General features: G+C 49.5%; 1 protein-coding gene across 15 annotated transcripts in view; it reads left to right on the forward strand.

The window, feature by feature from the left end:
* H6PD (hexose-6-phosphate dehydrogenase/glucose 1-dehydrogenase) overlaps nucleotides 1–15836 on the forward strand; it is a 44475-nt gene that overhangs the window by 12402 nt on the left and 16237 nt on the right. For all 15 annotated transcript variants that reach the window (XR_010321283.1, XR_010321286.1, XR_010321289.1 and 12 more), the window contains 2 exons: nucleotides 624–1260; nucleotides 2612–2729. Coding sequence is in view for 2 of the 15 variants with exons in the window: in XM_064281225.1 (XP_064137295.1) it covers nucleotides 624–1260; nucleotides 2612–2729 (755 nt within the window). In the remaining 13 variants the exon portion in view is untranslated. The remainder of the gene's footprint in view (nucleotides 1–623; nucleotides 1261–2611; nucleotides 2730–15836) is intronic.

Genomic DNA, 15836 nt, shown 5'->3' on the forward strand with positions numbered 1-15836 from the left:
CTAGTAAGGGGTTGAGTTGGGATTCAGGTTCAGGCAGTTGACTCCAGGGTTTCTGTTTTTAATCCTCTGTGATAGCAATTATTATTCAGCCCTTTGTACTTGGAGCCCTGAAGACATGGGAAAAGTAGAGAGAAGCAGGAGGAAGTAATCATATCTTCTCAGTCCAAGCTGTCGGTTAAGGGTCTGTTACCATTCCTGGGCTGGGGTTGCATCAATGGCCCTGATGACCTCTGCTCATGGGTGGGGCCGGCCTTGGTCGTAAAGTGGACAGCTCTAGTCCTAGGCCCCCAGCAGCCTCATGAGCCTCCCTGGTAGTTTGTGCCATGTTCTATGCTCCTGGCAGCAAAAGGGTCCATCTCTAGCAGGTGGTCCATGCCCTTCGTGGGCACAGTCCCTGTGTGCAGACACACTTCCTACCCCCTGGCGTCCTGGCACGGCACCCAAGCTCCTGAGGATGGACGGGAATCTGTGGGGCTGTGACATTTTCCTAAGACACACGTGGCTGTGTCTTGCCAGGCAGGAAATATTTGATACCTTAGAAATGTGTTTACTTTCCCATCACAGCCACCTGAACCGTGTCTGATCCTTCCTTGTTCCTTGTCCATCTCTCCCGTGTCCACCAGGTACCCAGGCTTTTGGAGGATGCTCATAGTGGCAATGTGCACAGCCCTTCTGAGCTGCCTGCAGGCCCAGGAGCTCCAGGGACATGTCTCCATAATCCTTCTGGGAGCGACTGGGGACCTAGCCCGAAAGTACTTGTGGCAGGGGTTGTTCCAGCTCTACCTGGACGAGGCAGGGAAGGGCCACAGTTTCAGCTTCCATGGGGCTGCCCTGACAGCCCCCACGGAGGGCCAGCAGCTCATGGACAAGGCTCTGGAGACCCTCTCCTGCCACCAGGACATGGCCCTCGATCACTGCACTGAGCTCAAGGACCAGTTCCTACAGCTGAGCCATTACCGCCAGCTGAAGACGGCTGAAGACTATCAGGCCCTGAGCAGGGACATTGAGGCACAGGTCCAACAGGAAGGCCTCCGGGAGGCTGGCAGGATTTTCTATTTCTCAGTGCCTCCCTTCGCCTATGCAGACATTGCCCGCAACATCAACAGTAGCTGCCGCCCGGGCCCAGGCACCTGGCTGCGGGTTGTCCTTGAGAAACCCTTTGGCCACGACCACGACTCAGCCCAGCAGCTGGCCACAGAACTTGGGAGCTTTTTCCGAGAGGAGGAGATGTACCGGGTGGACCATTACCTTGGCAAGCAGGTGAGCCTCAGCCAGGGGCCTACCAGGGTTGGGGTGAACTGGCTACAGGTAGACCCCATCAACAGGCCTGAAGGCATGGTGAAACCTGAGTTCTCACAGTCTCCTTGAGGGTGGTGGGCAGTGAGGTGGGAAAGGAAAGGCAGTGAACAGCAAGGACAAGGCAGCTTGGTCCTTATCCACGTGTCCAGCCTTGTTAGCAGAGACTGTTCTTTTGTGTAGCCCTGCCCTCTTGGGTCCCCTGCCAGGGCCTGGGTTCTGGTTTCTGATTAATCAGGGTTGCCATGTGTCCTCTACCGAGGTGTGGCCCTGCGACTCTGGTGTCTGGATCAGCTTCCAGTTGGGTATGCAGTGGGAATTAGAATTAGCCTTCTTATTCAGCACCCATCTGCTCTTTTTTTCTTCCTGAGCCCCTTTTTGAGCCAGATGGCTGGTAACAAGATCTTAAATCTGAATAGCAGGGAGAAGGGGCCCTAAAACCATGCCAGGCTGTGAAGCAGGAGCCTGGGGCTAACCTTCAGCTGGCCAGTTCACTCTGACCGTGCCCTCGGAGCCCTTCCACGGCATCTGCGGTGAAGCCCAGCTGAGAACTCACCAGCCTGTGTTCTCTGGTCCTGAGCAGGCTGGTGAGCCCAGGGTCATGGGGGTGGGCAGCAGGGTGGAGGCATTTATATTGATTCACCAGGAGATCTGGCATTGGCCCTGGGTCAGCAGCCACTAGTCTGGGTTCTCATTTGGGCTTTGACAAGCCCTTGACTTCACTTTCCTGTCTGTTGCACCACAGTGATAATACCTACCTCATTGTTAGAAAATGTTGGTATAAGGATCCCCAGGAGCAATGCCTGGTAAAGCATATTTGGTGAACGCAGGTCACGTGGGGCCCAGGTAATTCTCTAGGAGAGAGGCATTTTTTCCACTCAACCCTCTCTGGAGTTACCCACAGCAGTGGTTCCAAAATGGTGGTCCTCAGACCAGTGCCTGTCCTGGGGAAGTTTCCACTCATTTAAGGCAAAATGAGGAAAAGTACTGAATGTATTCAACTTGAAGGTTTTCTTGCTACATTGTTGGTGTCAAAATATCTTCCCATTTATGAAAAGTTGATGGTAATGGAAGATAGAAACTTTTAAATATCTTTCTTTCTTGGCAAAATAAAAAGCTGGTAACCCTGTGGAGGTCACTTAAGATTTTGGGGGAACTTCTCTGAGCTGTGAAGCCCTGACACCCAGGAGTGCCTGAGCCAGATAGCACCTTCTCCTCCAAGCAGGAACTAGCAAGGCTGACGCCCCCTTGGAGTGAGGAGTCTTTCTTCATCCCAAGAAGGGTCTGGAGCACAACCAGTCTTCTTCTCCGACAGGCCGTGGCCCAGATCCTGCCATTCCGAGACCAGAACCGCAAGGCCTTTGACCACCTCTGGAGCCGGCACCATGTCGAGCGGGTGGAGATAATCCTGAAGGAGACAGTGGACGCGGAAGGTGTGTGAGGGGTCCCAGGGCTCTGCCAGGCTGGGGTCTGTGGGGAGGCGTCTGCCCACTGCGCTGGAGGGTCAGCCAGGCTCCACCGTTGGTCAGAGGGACATTTTCTTCTGGTGTGTGGCCTCCCTCTAGGACTCTTGTGTGCCCAGCTGTGGGGCCGTGTTCAACCCAGGTGCCTGCTGGCAAAGCCTGAGGCACTGCCGCCCTCAGGAGCGTACCGTCCAGTTATGTGAACTTGGCATGGACACTCGGAACAACTAACCAGCCATAAATACTGGACATTAACCTGAGTTTTACTGGGTGTGGTAAAGACCATAAGGACTGGAGGGAGCTCAGGGAGAGGACAGCAGCAGCTCATCTGGGCCTGGAAGACCTGTGGTTGGGTCAGGAAAAGAGGAGAAAGGGGATGATCCCAGCAGACAAGGAGATCTCAGGAAAGTCAGAGGGGAGAGGGAGGCCTGAGGAGGTTCTTGGAACCAGTCAGACTGGCACCAGCCATGGACAGACCCAGGAATGTTGGCATAGTACAACGTGGGGTTTGAGACTGTTCTGGGCTCCCAGGGGCCCTGAGGAGGTAACATCTCAGGGACCGATTACTTTGCAGCTTCCCGTTGCTCTTAGACCCACGAGGCCCTGATCTGTTGACCTGTCCAGCCTCCCTCAGGCTGTGCTCTGTGTTGCTGCCTGGGCCCTAGGCTGTTGCTTCTCAGTCTTTTGTTCTTCACACAAGCGGTACCCTTCTCCTGACCTCCTCCTCACCTTCCATCCTCTTCTCAGCTCAGTTGTCACTCTCTTGAGAAGACCTTTGCTGACCATCTTGACGAGGTCTGCTCCCCTGCATTGCTCGTGGCTCCATGTACCCCCTCACAGCCCTGCAAGAGTGTTACACTTGTATTATGCATGTTCAGGCTGCTATTCCACCAGACTGGGCTCCAGGAAGGGCCTGTTCTCTGGTACCTGGCCCACTGGGACGTGCTGTATCAATGCCGCGGGAGCAGTGCCCACCCTGAGTCAGGAGACCCACGTGACACCTGTCTCTGCCATTAGCCGGGTCACCTCTCATGGCTCTGCCCTCTCTGGACTCTGATTCCTCATCTGCGAGATGAGCAGGCTATGTAGATAATGATAGCCAAGCCCCTTTGAGTGCGGACATTCTGTGCTTGCATCACGTCTTTGAGCACTGACTGCATATATTAAAAGCAAGGGGTCTTACCCAATAGAAGTAAAAGCTGATTCCTGTTGTGTATGTCACCCCCCCACACACACACAACATCTGCGGTAGTTACTATTATTAGCTCCTCTGACAGATGAAGTTTGGTAACCTGCTCAGGGTCTTGCTCGCACTGAGTGGTGTAGCCTGGGTCCAGGGCAGGCAGGCTGGCTCCAGCACCCAGCTCTGCACCGTCACGCTGGGCAGCCAGCACAGCCTGAGTGACCAACCTACCCCTGGGACTGCTTTCTGCAGCTGGAGGGGTGGGACCCAGAGGCCACACCCCCATCCATACACATGGGCGCCCATGGCCAGGAAGGGTGTGGTCCCAATCCTTAGACCTGGGGGTGGGGAAACCAGAGGGTGTGTCTCCTTCTCTTTTCCTTTTCTTCTTTTTACTTCTTCTTCCCATAGTTACCCTCTTCAGTGTTCTTCCCTTTACCCCTTGATGTGTGTTTAGGCTGGAAGCTCTGTGTGGGGGGCTATAGCTGTACAGAGAGGTGTAAGATCCAGCCTCCATCCCCCAACACCTCACAGACCCCACAACAAATGATGCAGGGCGTCAGGGGGAAGCAGGTAGGACTCCTGATCCAGGCCTTGAATGATATTCCTGTCTGAGAAGGAGTAGGGTTTCTCCACTCTGGAGCACATCTCAGAAGAGGGGTCTTCTCCCACTGCTGTGAGCCTTTGTGGCTCTCGGGGATCTCCAGATCTCCCGCTGTGGCTCCTCAGCGTGGGCTCAGCCAGGGTGCCTGGTGTGCCGTGTGGGTCTAACGTCTTGGTGGGAGGGTGTGCTGGTTTGCCCTTGCTTCCTCCAAAGAGGGGTGAGCTTCAGATCTGCCGCCAAGAGCCTGAGCAGGCAGGAGGGTGCCACGCCACCCCTGCTGCTGGGGGCAGGTTGTTGGTGCCAGTGCCTCTCTCTGCTGGACTCGGCCCAGTCACCTGCAGGGCTAGGAGGCCAGGGCCCCTCACCTCCCCCTTTCCAGCAGCTCTTTCCTGTGCCCACCGTGGATTAGGGAGGAGCCATGATGCCTGGAGTTACCAGTTGGCACTCCTGCCTCTCATTTCTTCCAATCCTCCTACCCCATTTCCTTCTTGGAATCTGGTGTCATCTGTGGATTTCTTTGCAGGGCCCTGTGGAGCCAGGAGCTAGGCAGACTGCAGGCCTGATTATCCTAGCAAAAGTACCTTTGGATTTTGGAGAAAGGAAAACAGGAGACAAGACAGAAAGACAGGCAGGGACCTGGCAGGTCTGCTGGCCCAGACATGCCTGAGGCAGGAGGGTCTTGGATTTGAACAGCTGCATAACAGCCTGGGCTGGTCATCTCTGAGGTCCAGAGGGATAGGCACCTGAAGCCCTGATTTAAGGCTACACCATGCCGCTATCTGCCTTGGCCTGTGGGCATAGGTGTTTGAAGGACAGGGTCACACTGCTTCTAGTCCTCTGAGCAGAGTGGTTTTTGCTCAGCTGGGCTCTGAGCCTTCAGCCTAGAGGCAAAAGGAGACAGCCGGGCAGATGGCTGGAATCAGCCCATTCTGTGGGGCTTGTAGGCTAGTTCAGCCCACTGCCCTTGGCCGAGATGGCCAGTAGGACAACACTGTCCTGGGGACCGGGTCTCCTGGCCAGCCCCGGCCCAGAACAGGTGACAACAGGGCATGGTTTCCTGCTGCTGTGCTCATGCCACATGCTTGTGCTCATGACCTCTGGATGCGGGATGCCCCAGCCGCAGCAGGAGTTCCCCCTCTTTCTCTGGCTGCTTGGCCTTGTGGCCTAGAAGGATGTGCATTGGACATGAGGCCTGAGAAGGTGGCCTGGTGCCACTGTGGTGGTCCAGCCCTGATCCACACTGTCCCATCTGTTCCTGCTCTGTAAGGATGGGCCCTTACAGACCCTGTAGTCAAGTTGGAGAGAGAGCGCAAGAGCTGAGGCTCTGCAGCCCAGCCTGCGGCCGTGAGCCCTGTCCAGTGTGGCAGAATGGGAGGGACGCAGTGTCTTGCTGGCACTGGGTGAACTCAGAGGCCAGTGCTGCTGCAGTGGGACAGCGTGTGCCCGGCAAGTCTCCCAGGCGGGATCCAGAGGGCAGCAGCCTGAACGTCAGCAGAGGGCAAAGTCCAAGAGGGCCACTCTGCCTCACCACACGCTTTGCTTGTTCTTCCTTCCTGCTGCAGGTGTGCAGCCCTGACAACTCCTGTGCAGGGGTAGGGGGAGGCACCTGGCTGGCCCCAGTGGCAGCCTTGACCGCCACCCTGAGAGCTGGAGATGGCAGGGGCAGCGTGCCAGGTCAGGGAAGCAGAGCTGTCCCAACCCAGAGCTGCTACAGGGCCCCTTCCAGCCCCACTCACACACACCACATGGGTGGAAGTGGCTTCCCCACTGCGTCCTCCTGGCTGTGTGTGAGGATTTCTTTTGTCCCTGCTGCAGTCTCTGGCCCAGAGGAGTTTGCCGCAGAGTCAAGGCTACTGCACAGGCGGGGGCGGGGCAGGGGGAGTGGAGGAAGAAGCCATCCTTCAACCACTGCAGGTGTCCGGCTCCCTCAGTTTGACCTGAGGTGCTCCTCCGGAGAGTCCCATCCATTGAGCCCCTGAGCCACAGACACCCTGTGCACCCTGGCCAGCATGGGCCTTAGTAGGAGTGACCTTGGCTGGGCTACCATCGTGGCCAGCGTGAAGGGCTCTGCAGACAGGAGGGGCTGTGCTGGCAGCGGACCACGGTTCGGCTCTCTCGCCAGGATGCCTTGTCTTCTGAGAGTGCTGGGACCTGAACCACCCTGTCTGTGGCCCTAGAACCCAAGCTTCTGTCCACTGCACATTACAGCCTCCCAATCTGGCCAGACCCCAGCACTTGGCCTTCCTTCCAGTGTGTAGGCAAGGGCCGTCCTCTGCTGCCTGTTTCCCCTCTGGGAAGGAGGGAGACTTCCTGCGGCTGGTAAGGCTGGCCCTGTTTGGGAGGGTCTCCTGCAGCTTTGGGGAAAGGAGCAGGATGCCTGTTCTCTGCGGGCGGGAAGACCGAGCAGTGCCCATCACCAAGGGCCAAGGCTGCAGGGCCCTCAGTCCCACACCAGCTGCCTCCCCTCCCACCGTCTGCCGCCTGTCTGCAAGGTAAACCCGGCGCAGCTGCCCGCCTGACCCCAGAGAGCACAGGCCAGCCAGCACCCGGCTCTCTCTGCACCCCCATCTCTTTTATTTTTAGTCATCCTAGAAGGTGTTGGTAGGGATTGCAGCTGGCAGTTGAGTTGTTGTTTTTCTTTTTTTTTTTTTCTAAACATGTTTTTGCTGGGAAAAGTGGATCTTCCACACTGTGGAGACCTGGGGAAGAAGTTTCTGGTCCCAGCTCTGAGGGCTGTGACGTTCAGCACAGCTCCTGTAAAAAAGATAAGCCCTGCTCCCTCTCTCCTGGGGTTGCTTGAAGGATAAAATCAGATAATGTACACGGAAATGCTTTACAAATGGAAATGCCCTTATCCTTCCAAGTTTGCAAGGAGAGAAAGAGGCAATGTTCTTGCAGTCTCTCCGAGTGCCATGTGATTTATATGTATCGACTTATATTGGATTATTTAGGGACCTGTCATTGGTCTGTCACATACATCTATGTCCATACTTCAGTTAATATTATTTCACATATACACACACACACACACACATACGCGTGCATACATACATATTTGAATTTCCATGTACTGGTCATCTGCATCATATATACCTTTTAATATCTATATCTCTGCTCAGTTCTGTCTGTACCACAGATTATGCATTGTTCTATTATTAGGTATTATTCTATTATAGTTTTTGCTATTTTAAGTAGTACTTTATGAGCTTTTTAAAAAACTGAGCTGGAATTCACATACTGTAAAATTCGGTGGATTTTAGTACCTTCGCAAAGCTGAGCGACCTTCACCACTATCTGCTTCTGGAACATTTTCCCCATGAGCATTTCCAAAGAATATTTGCCGTTTAAGTATACTTCCGAAGTGAAATTACTAGGCCAAAGGATAAAAACTACTTTATTGCTGTTGTTCCCTCTTATCAGACTGTTTTTTTACGTAACAGTATTCCTTTACCTTCGCATTGGGCGTGACTGTTTCCTTTGTCTTAATCAATTTGGTGGGCTTACAAAGGCTCTTTGAACACCTCTCTCTCACCTTCCATGGGATACTACCCCATGAGGTTTTGGGGGCAGCATGACTTGGGGGGCTTCCCTCCTTATGGTCTTGGACAAGCCCAGGACTTGATAAGACCAAGTGTATGAGGCTGTTTCTCCCCATTGTGCTTTTTCCCCGCCTTGTTCATACACTGATGGGCTTTAACTTTCCATTTTCAACCTAGGAGAGTGTAGTAGAGTCAATATAGATACTTCTCAGGAAAAATCAGCCTATAATACTATGGTAACTAGAAAAAAAATCAACACATTGGCCATTACCAGGAGGAAACCCTTTCCCATGGAGTTGATTCCGACTCAGAGTGACCCTATAGGACAGAGTAGAACTGCCCCATAGGGTTTCCAAGGCTGTAAATCTTTATGGAAGCAAACTGCCACAGCTTTCTCCCACAGAGCAGCTGTTGGGTTCAAATAGCTACACCTTTCGGTTAGCACCTGAGTGCTTACCCACTGCACCACCAGGGCTCCATTTCACCAGGAGGGCTGGCCCCCTAGCTCCTGTCCTTGTGCTTGGCAGCCTCTGCCGGGAAGTGCCAGGCCGGGTCTGGTCACTGCACTTAAGCTCTGAAAAGACAGGATTAATGGAGAAAAGGGTCCAAGTCCATAAATCTATAGGCTGTGTTAAACACGTGCGCACCCCTGAAGCTTGAAATTAAGGAATAAAGGAAGCCCTCTTCTGCACAGCAGGTAGTAAACCCATGGAATGCATTCTCCCCACCAACTGAGATGGGATAAAAATAGGAGAAGGGCCACTGAGGGATTTGCTAAACTAATGAATAGTAAGCAGCTAACAGGGCTTTTAAGGACTCGGCTGCTTTCCCCAGACTCTCCATCAAAAATGCATCTCTCCTCAAAGTTTAACTATTCTCTTTATACTCTTAAATCTATTGTAGTTCACTGATTCTAAGACACACCTTTGTTCATGTTTGAACATCTGTGAAGTTGGATTCGTCTTGCCACCGGCGGGGTAACAGAGGTGAATTGGCAGCCCTTTTCTGCTCGGTGGTTATAAGATAATGAGATCTTCGCCATTGATGGCGTTTTAGGTGTGGTGAATGCCAGTATTTCTCCAGCTTTCTTGGCCTTCTCAGTCCCAGTCCTGTATCCCCCACCCCTGCTGCCTTCTAGAGATCCCACTGGATGTCCCATCTACACTCAGACTTGGCAGGTTTAGAACTGAAACCATCATTGCATTTTTCTCACGAAATGCCACCTCCTGTTTCTAACTTCTCTATTTCCAAATGATAGCAGCATGCTCTGAGTGGCCTGTCTGCTATCCCCTCTCTCACAGCCCCTATGATAATAAAAGTTGTTGTTAAGTGCTGTCAAGTCATTTTTGACTCATAGTGATCCCATGTGACAGAGTAGGACTGCTCCATAGGGTTTTCTAGGCTGTAATCTTCTGCTTGCAGCACCGGGGCTCTTAACCAATATTTATCAGTGCACCATGTGCCAGTTCCAACCCTGCGTATACATTAACTCACCGTCCTCACAACCACCCACAAGGGTGGTACTGGAGCAATTCCTGTTTTATTCGCGAGGTGGAGACCCCTTGCCCAAGATGGCACCATCAATGGGTGGCAGAGCCAGGCTGTGCACTGGGCAGCCTGCTCTGGGGTCTACACTCAGATCACAGCTCCGGGCTGCCTTTCAGGAAGCTAGTCAGTCTCCAGGACATTTTTATTCATCTACTAAAAGCTGTCTCTGCGTTTTCACTGCTCCTTCCTTTGCTCCTGCCCTGTGACTTCCCACAACTGCGGCGGAGGCTGCTCGTTGGTCCCACTACCGCCACCCCCTCCATCAGTTCACCCTGCAGGTGCCAGCAGCTTCATCTTCCTGCAGCACCTCTCATGGCTCCACTTCCCTGCTGGAAAGAGCGTTCTTTTTTTAACAACCACATTGAGATATAATTCACATACCATATAACTCACCTAAAGTGCACAACCTGGTGGGTTTTAGCATCTCCACAGAGCTGTGCGTCCATCCCACAACCACTTTTAGAAAATTTTCATCACCCCACAAAGAAGCCCAGCAGCAAATGGTTAATGTGCTTGACGGCCATCACTGTAGCCATCACCCACCCCCTATCTTAGTCATCTTGTGCCGCTGTAACACAAGTGGATGGCTTTAACAGAGAGAAATTTATTCTCTCACAGTCTAGGAGGCTAGAAGTCCGAATTCAGGGCGCCAACTGTAGGGGAAGGCTCTCTCTCTCTCTGTCGGTCCTGGGGTCCTTGTCACCAATCTTCCCCTGGTCTAGGAGCTTCTCAGAGCAGGGACCCTGGGTCCAAAGGATGCACTAAGCTCCCAGTGCTGCTTTCTTGGTGGTAGGAAGTTCCCATGTCTCTCTGCTTGTTTCTCTCTCTTATATCCCAAAAGAGATTGACTTAAAACACAACCTAATTTTGTAGATTGACTCCTGCATCATTAACATAACTGTCACTAATCCCACCTCATTGACATCATAGAGGTAGGATTTACAACACACAGGAAAATCACATCAGATGACAAAATGGTGGACCATCACAATACTGGGAATTGTGGACCAGCCAAGTAGACATTCATTTTTTGGGGATGCAGTTCAATCCATAACACCCCTTAATCCTCATCACCATCACCCTCCAGCCCCTTGCAACCACTAATCTACTTTCTATCTTTATGGATTTACCTATTCTGAACATTTCATATAAATGCAATCATACTGTTTGTGGCCCCTCTTTCATTCAGCGTTTTTTTAAGGTTCACCTATATTGTAACATGTATCCATACTTCATTCCTTTTTATTGTCAAAGAATATTCTATCATGTGGATTTTATTTTTCAGTTGATCTGGTGATGGACATTTGAGTTGTCTGCATTTTTGGTTCTTAGGAATAGTGGTGCTGTGAACATTTGTGTACAAGTATTTGTGTGGACATATGTTTTCTTTGTCTAAAGTGTATACCTGAGAGTGGAGTTACTGGGCCATATGGGAACTCTGTTTACCTGGATGAGGCTAAGAACTTTTAACTCATTCTAGCTCTCAAGACTTGTTATGGATTGAATTGTGTCCCCCCAAAAATGTGTGTCGACTTGGCTAGGCCATGATTCCCAGTATTGTGTAGTTGTCCTCCATTTTGTAATCTGATATATTTATCCTGTGTGTTGTAAATCCTAACCTCTAGCATAGTGGTTAAGTGCTACGGCTGCTAACCAAAGGGTCGGCAGTTTGAATCCACCAGGCGCTCCTTGGAAACTCTGTGGAGCAGTTCTACTCTGTCCTATAGGGTCGCTATGAGTCGGAATCGACTCAACGGCACTGGAATTTTTTGGGTTATGATGTTAATGAGGCAGGATTAGAGGCAGTTATGTTAATGAGGCAGGACACAATCTATAGGCTTAGGTTGTATCTTGAGTCAATCTCTTTTGAGACACAGAAGAGAGAACCAAGCAGAGAAAAGAGGGACCTCACACCACCAAGAAAGAAGAGCCAGGAAGGGAGTGTGCCCCTTGAATCTGAGGTCCCTGCGCTGAGAAGCTTCTAGACTAGGGGAAGATTGATGACAAGGACCTTCCTCCAGAGCCGACAGAGAGAGAAAGCCTTCCTCTGGAGCTGGCACCCTAAATTCAACCTTCTAGCCTCCTAGACTTGAAGAGAGTAAACTTCTCCTTGTTAAAGCCGTCCACTTGTGGTATTTCTGTTATAGCAGACTAGTTAACAAGGCCCTTTCCATCTATTTTGGATTTCTGCTGTTCTGAGTCACAAACTGGCTACTTCTGCCAGGCCTGGCTTCCCACTGCTGTCTGAACTGCATGCGTCGTATGTTTCTGCCCTCTGACTCACGCTATTCACCTGGCTAGCACGTGGCCCAGGCACAAACTCAGCTCCTACATATACTTCTTTGAGACATACGATGTTTTTTAAAATCTGAATAATTTGTGCACATTTAAAAATCATGAGACTACACTTAGTACTCCACATCTCTACCTTCTGAAAAGGAAGATTTGATCACATTGAGCCCACATTCCTATAAGGTGCCACCAGACTGCAGCTGAGGGATTTGCCTGTCCCCTGAGGTGGCACTTACCCCATCCTCCTCATACTTTCACTGGCTCTGGTAGGCATTGGTTCCCTGACCTTTGACCTAGACTCATCCCAAGGTCTAGGTCAAAGTCAGCTCAGCTTGCCTTTGACCACCCTGCTATGCTTCTGAAAGCCACCAGTGTTCCTGCCCTCAGCTGCTACCAAGTTTAAAGTTCTGATGTACAGTTGTTGAAATAGGAGTAAACCAGTTGTCGAGTTGACTCAAACCCATGCGTGTCCGAGTACAAGTGTGCTCCACAGGGTTTTCAATGGCTAATTTTTCAGAAGTAGATTACCAAGCCTTTCTTCCAAGGTGCCTCTGGGTGGACCCAAACCTCCAACCTTTCAGTTAGCAGTCCGGCACATTAACCATCTGCCCAGGGACTCTTAAATGGGAATGTTGTTATTTGCCATCAAGTTGGCTCTGACTCACAGTGACTTTATGTATAACAGAACTAAACGTAGTCCGGTCCTGTGCCATCTTCACCATCTTTAATATGCTTGGGCCCATTATTGTGGCTATTGTATCAGCCCATCTCATTGATGGTTTCCCTTATTTTTGCTGACTCTGAATTTTCTCAAACATGATGTCCTTTTCTAGGGACTGGTCTTTCCTGATGATGTGTCTAAAGAAAGCAAGATGGAGTTTCTAATAAGGAGATATTTGGCCATGGTGTAAGCCATGGTGTAGCCTTCCTGGGTTCTAATCTTATTTTTATCAACTTCCTGGGTTCTAATCTTATTTTTACCCCTTTATCAGCTGTGTGACCTTGGGCAATTTACCTGACCTCTCTGAATGGGAGTAATAGTAGGACCTCCTTATCTGTCATTATTTTGAGGAGTAAATGAGCTAATATGCATGTATTGCTCTCACTGCCATTATTATCTTTTCTTGATGTCTTCTCAACAATATTATAAGAACATTGAAGGCGAGAACCCAGTGTGGTAGGGGACCTTGGCCATGGTTTTCTCACTGGGAGCACTTGTGGTATCTTGGGCGACCCGGTTGAGCTGAACTGTCCCGTGCATTTCAGGGCTTAGATCCCTGGCCAGAGCTGCCCCCTCAAGCTCCATTTGAGAACAAAGCAGTCCTACTTCTGTCATTGAGGGTGTCTTCCTTTAAGAGGCCCCTTGCTTCCAACACTGGTACTACTACTGGGGATGGAGTAGTGGACTGAATACAGGGCAGGCTGTCCCTTCTATCACAGCTGGTCTTGCTTGCTGTCCAGCAGCCTAAGCAAGTTCTGCAGCCCCAGTGGAGAGGGGGAGGGGGCGGGTGGCTCAGGACAGGTGTCGAGGACCAAGGGGCCACTTGAAAGGAGCCATAATGGGCTGAGCAGGTCTGACCTAGGACCCATTCATGTCTTTAAGTCTAAGGTGTGTCTCTTGTAGGCAGCATATAGACGGATCATGTTTTTTTTAATCCATTCTGCCACTCTCTCTCTCTTTATTGGTGCATTTAGTCCATTTAGATTCAGCATAATTATGGATAGGTATGAGTTTGAGTTTAGTGCTGTCATTTTGATGTCTTTTTTTTGTGTTGTTGACAGTTTCTTTTTTCCACTTAATTTTTTTTTTTGCTGACTAGTTTATATATTGTCTTTTCCTCATATTTGTTGTTATTGATTTTATTTTTGCTGAGTCTTTATGTTTTTATTGTATTTTATTTTGATGTGTAGTATAGTTAGTCTCCTTTGTGGTTACCTTAATATTTACCCCTATTTTTCTAAGTTTAAACGTAACTTGTATTTCTTTATATCACCTTGACTTCCTCTCCATATGAAAGATCTATGACTACATTTTTTAGTTCCTCTTTATTGTTTTAATGTCATATTTTACATAATGACATCGCTGTTTCCCTGTTTTGAGTGCTTTTTTATCTTGATTTGTTTTTGTGATTCTCCTACCTGGATTGATATCTGGTTTCTCTGTCCTGTGTTCTACTGTTGGGTTGATATCTGATATTGATTTTTGAACCAGAAAACTCCCTTTAGTATTTCTTGTAGTTTTGGTTTGGTTTTTACAAATTCCCTAAACTTCCGTTTATCTGGAAATGTCCTAATTTCACCTTCATATTTGAGAGACAGGTTTGCTGGATATATGATTCTTGGCTGGCAATTTTTTTCCTTCAAGGCTTTATATATGTCATCCCATTGCCTTCTTGCCTGCATGGTTTCTGCCAAGTAGTCCAAGCTTATTCTTATTGACTCTCCTTTGTAGGTGACTATTGGTTTATCCCTGGCCACTCTTAAAATGCTCTCTTTATCTTTGGTTTTGGCAAGTTTGATTATAATATGTCTTGGTGACTTTCTTTTGAGATCTGCCTTATGTGGAGTTTGATGAGCATCTTAGATAGATATCTTCTCATCTTTCACGATATCAGGGAAGTTTTCTGCCAACAAATCTTGAACAATTCTCTCTGTATTTTCTATTATCCCTCCCTGTTCTGGTACTGCAATCACTCGTAGGTTATTTCTCTCTTGATAGAGTCCCACATGATTCTTGGGGTTTCTTCGTTTAAAAAAAAAATTTCTTTTATCTGATTTTTCTTTGAATATATCGGTGCCTAGTGTTTTATCTTTATCTCACTAATTCTGCCTTCCGTTTCCTCAGTTCTCTTCCTCTGACTTTCTATTGAGTTGTCTAATTCTATAATTTTATTGTTAATCATCTGAATTTCTGATTGCTGTCTCTCTACAGATTCTTGCAGCCTATTACATTTTTTATTATGTTCTTGGATAACCTTTTTAATTTCTTCAGCTGCTCTATCTGTGTGTTCCTTGGCTTGTTCTGTGTTTTGCCTGATCTCCTTCTTGATCGCTTGAAGAGTTCTGTATATTAATCTTTTGTATTCCACATCTGGCAATTACAGGAATATAATCTTTATCTGGAAGATTCCTTGATTCTTTGTTTTGAGAGCTTGTTGAAATGATCATGGTTTGCTGTTTTATGCGATTTAATATTGACTGTTGTCTCCAAGCCATCTATAAGTTATTGTATTGATTTATTTTATGTTTGCTTACTGTGTCCTAGCTTCTTGCTTTGTTTTGTTTTGATATGCCCAAATAGGCTACTTGAGTGAGCTAGCTTGGTTATTTTCACCTTCGAAGCTCTAACATCCTGTCACCAGATGGCTAGAGCTATTACCAGGTATATGAGCCTAGGAGTCCATTCACTTTTCTTGTATGGATTCAGCGCAGGTGTCCAGGTAGTCAGTAACCAAGTGTGTGGTCCAGGCTCTGTCCTACAGTCTTAGAGGGGCAGGGGTAATTGGTGTAAGCACAGGCATCTGGTTACAGCAGGGAGTCATGCTCTGAACAAGGCAGGGGGCTGACAACTGTCCCCCAAGTGTCTGTGAGGAAAGTGCATCCCTGTTCCCTAGAGCACACGGGTGGGTGGGTTCTGCAGCTGGTCCATGGACACCCAATGCTTTTTGGTTGTAAGGACTGGGAGGCATCACTTATCCTTGGACCCCTGTTGCGGGTGGCTACGTGACATGGGTGGAGCCACCAGTCCTCAGGCCTCTGATGTGGGTAGGTGAGGACCCTGTTTAGTAGGCAAAGCGGTGTCGAACATCAGAAACCCACCTCTCCGCCACACAGCTGAAACAGTTGAAGTCAGTCAGCACTAGAGCATATACACACTGTTGCAGCCTGCCAACAGGGGCCTAATCTCCTGA

The sequence above is a fragment of the Loxodonta africana genome, chromosome 3 (genome assembly GCF_030014295.1).
Source record: "Loxodonta africana isolate mLoxAfr1 chromosome 3, mLoxAfr1.hap2, whole genome shotgun sequence".
Lineage (NCBI taxonomy): Eukaryota > Metazoa > Chordata > Mammalia > Proboscidea > Elephantidae > Loxodonta > Loxodonta africana.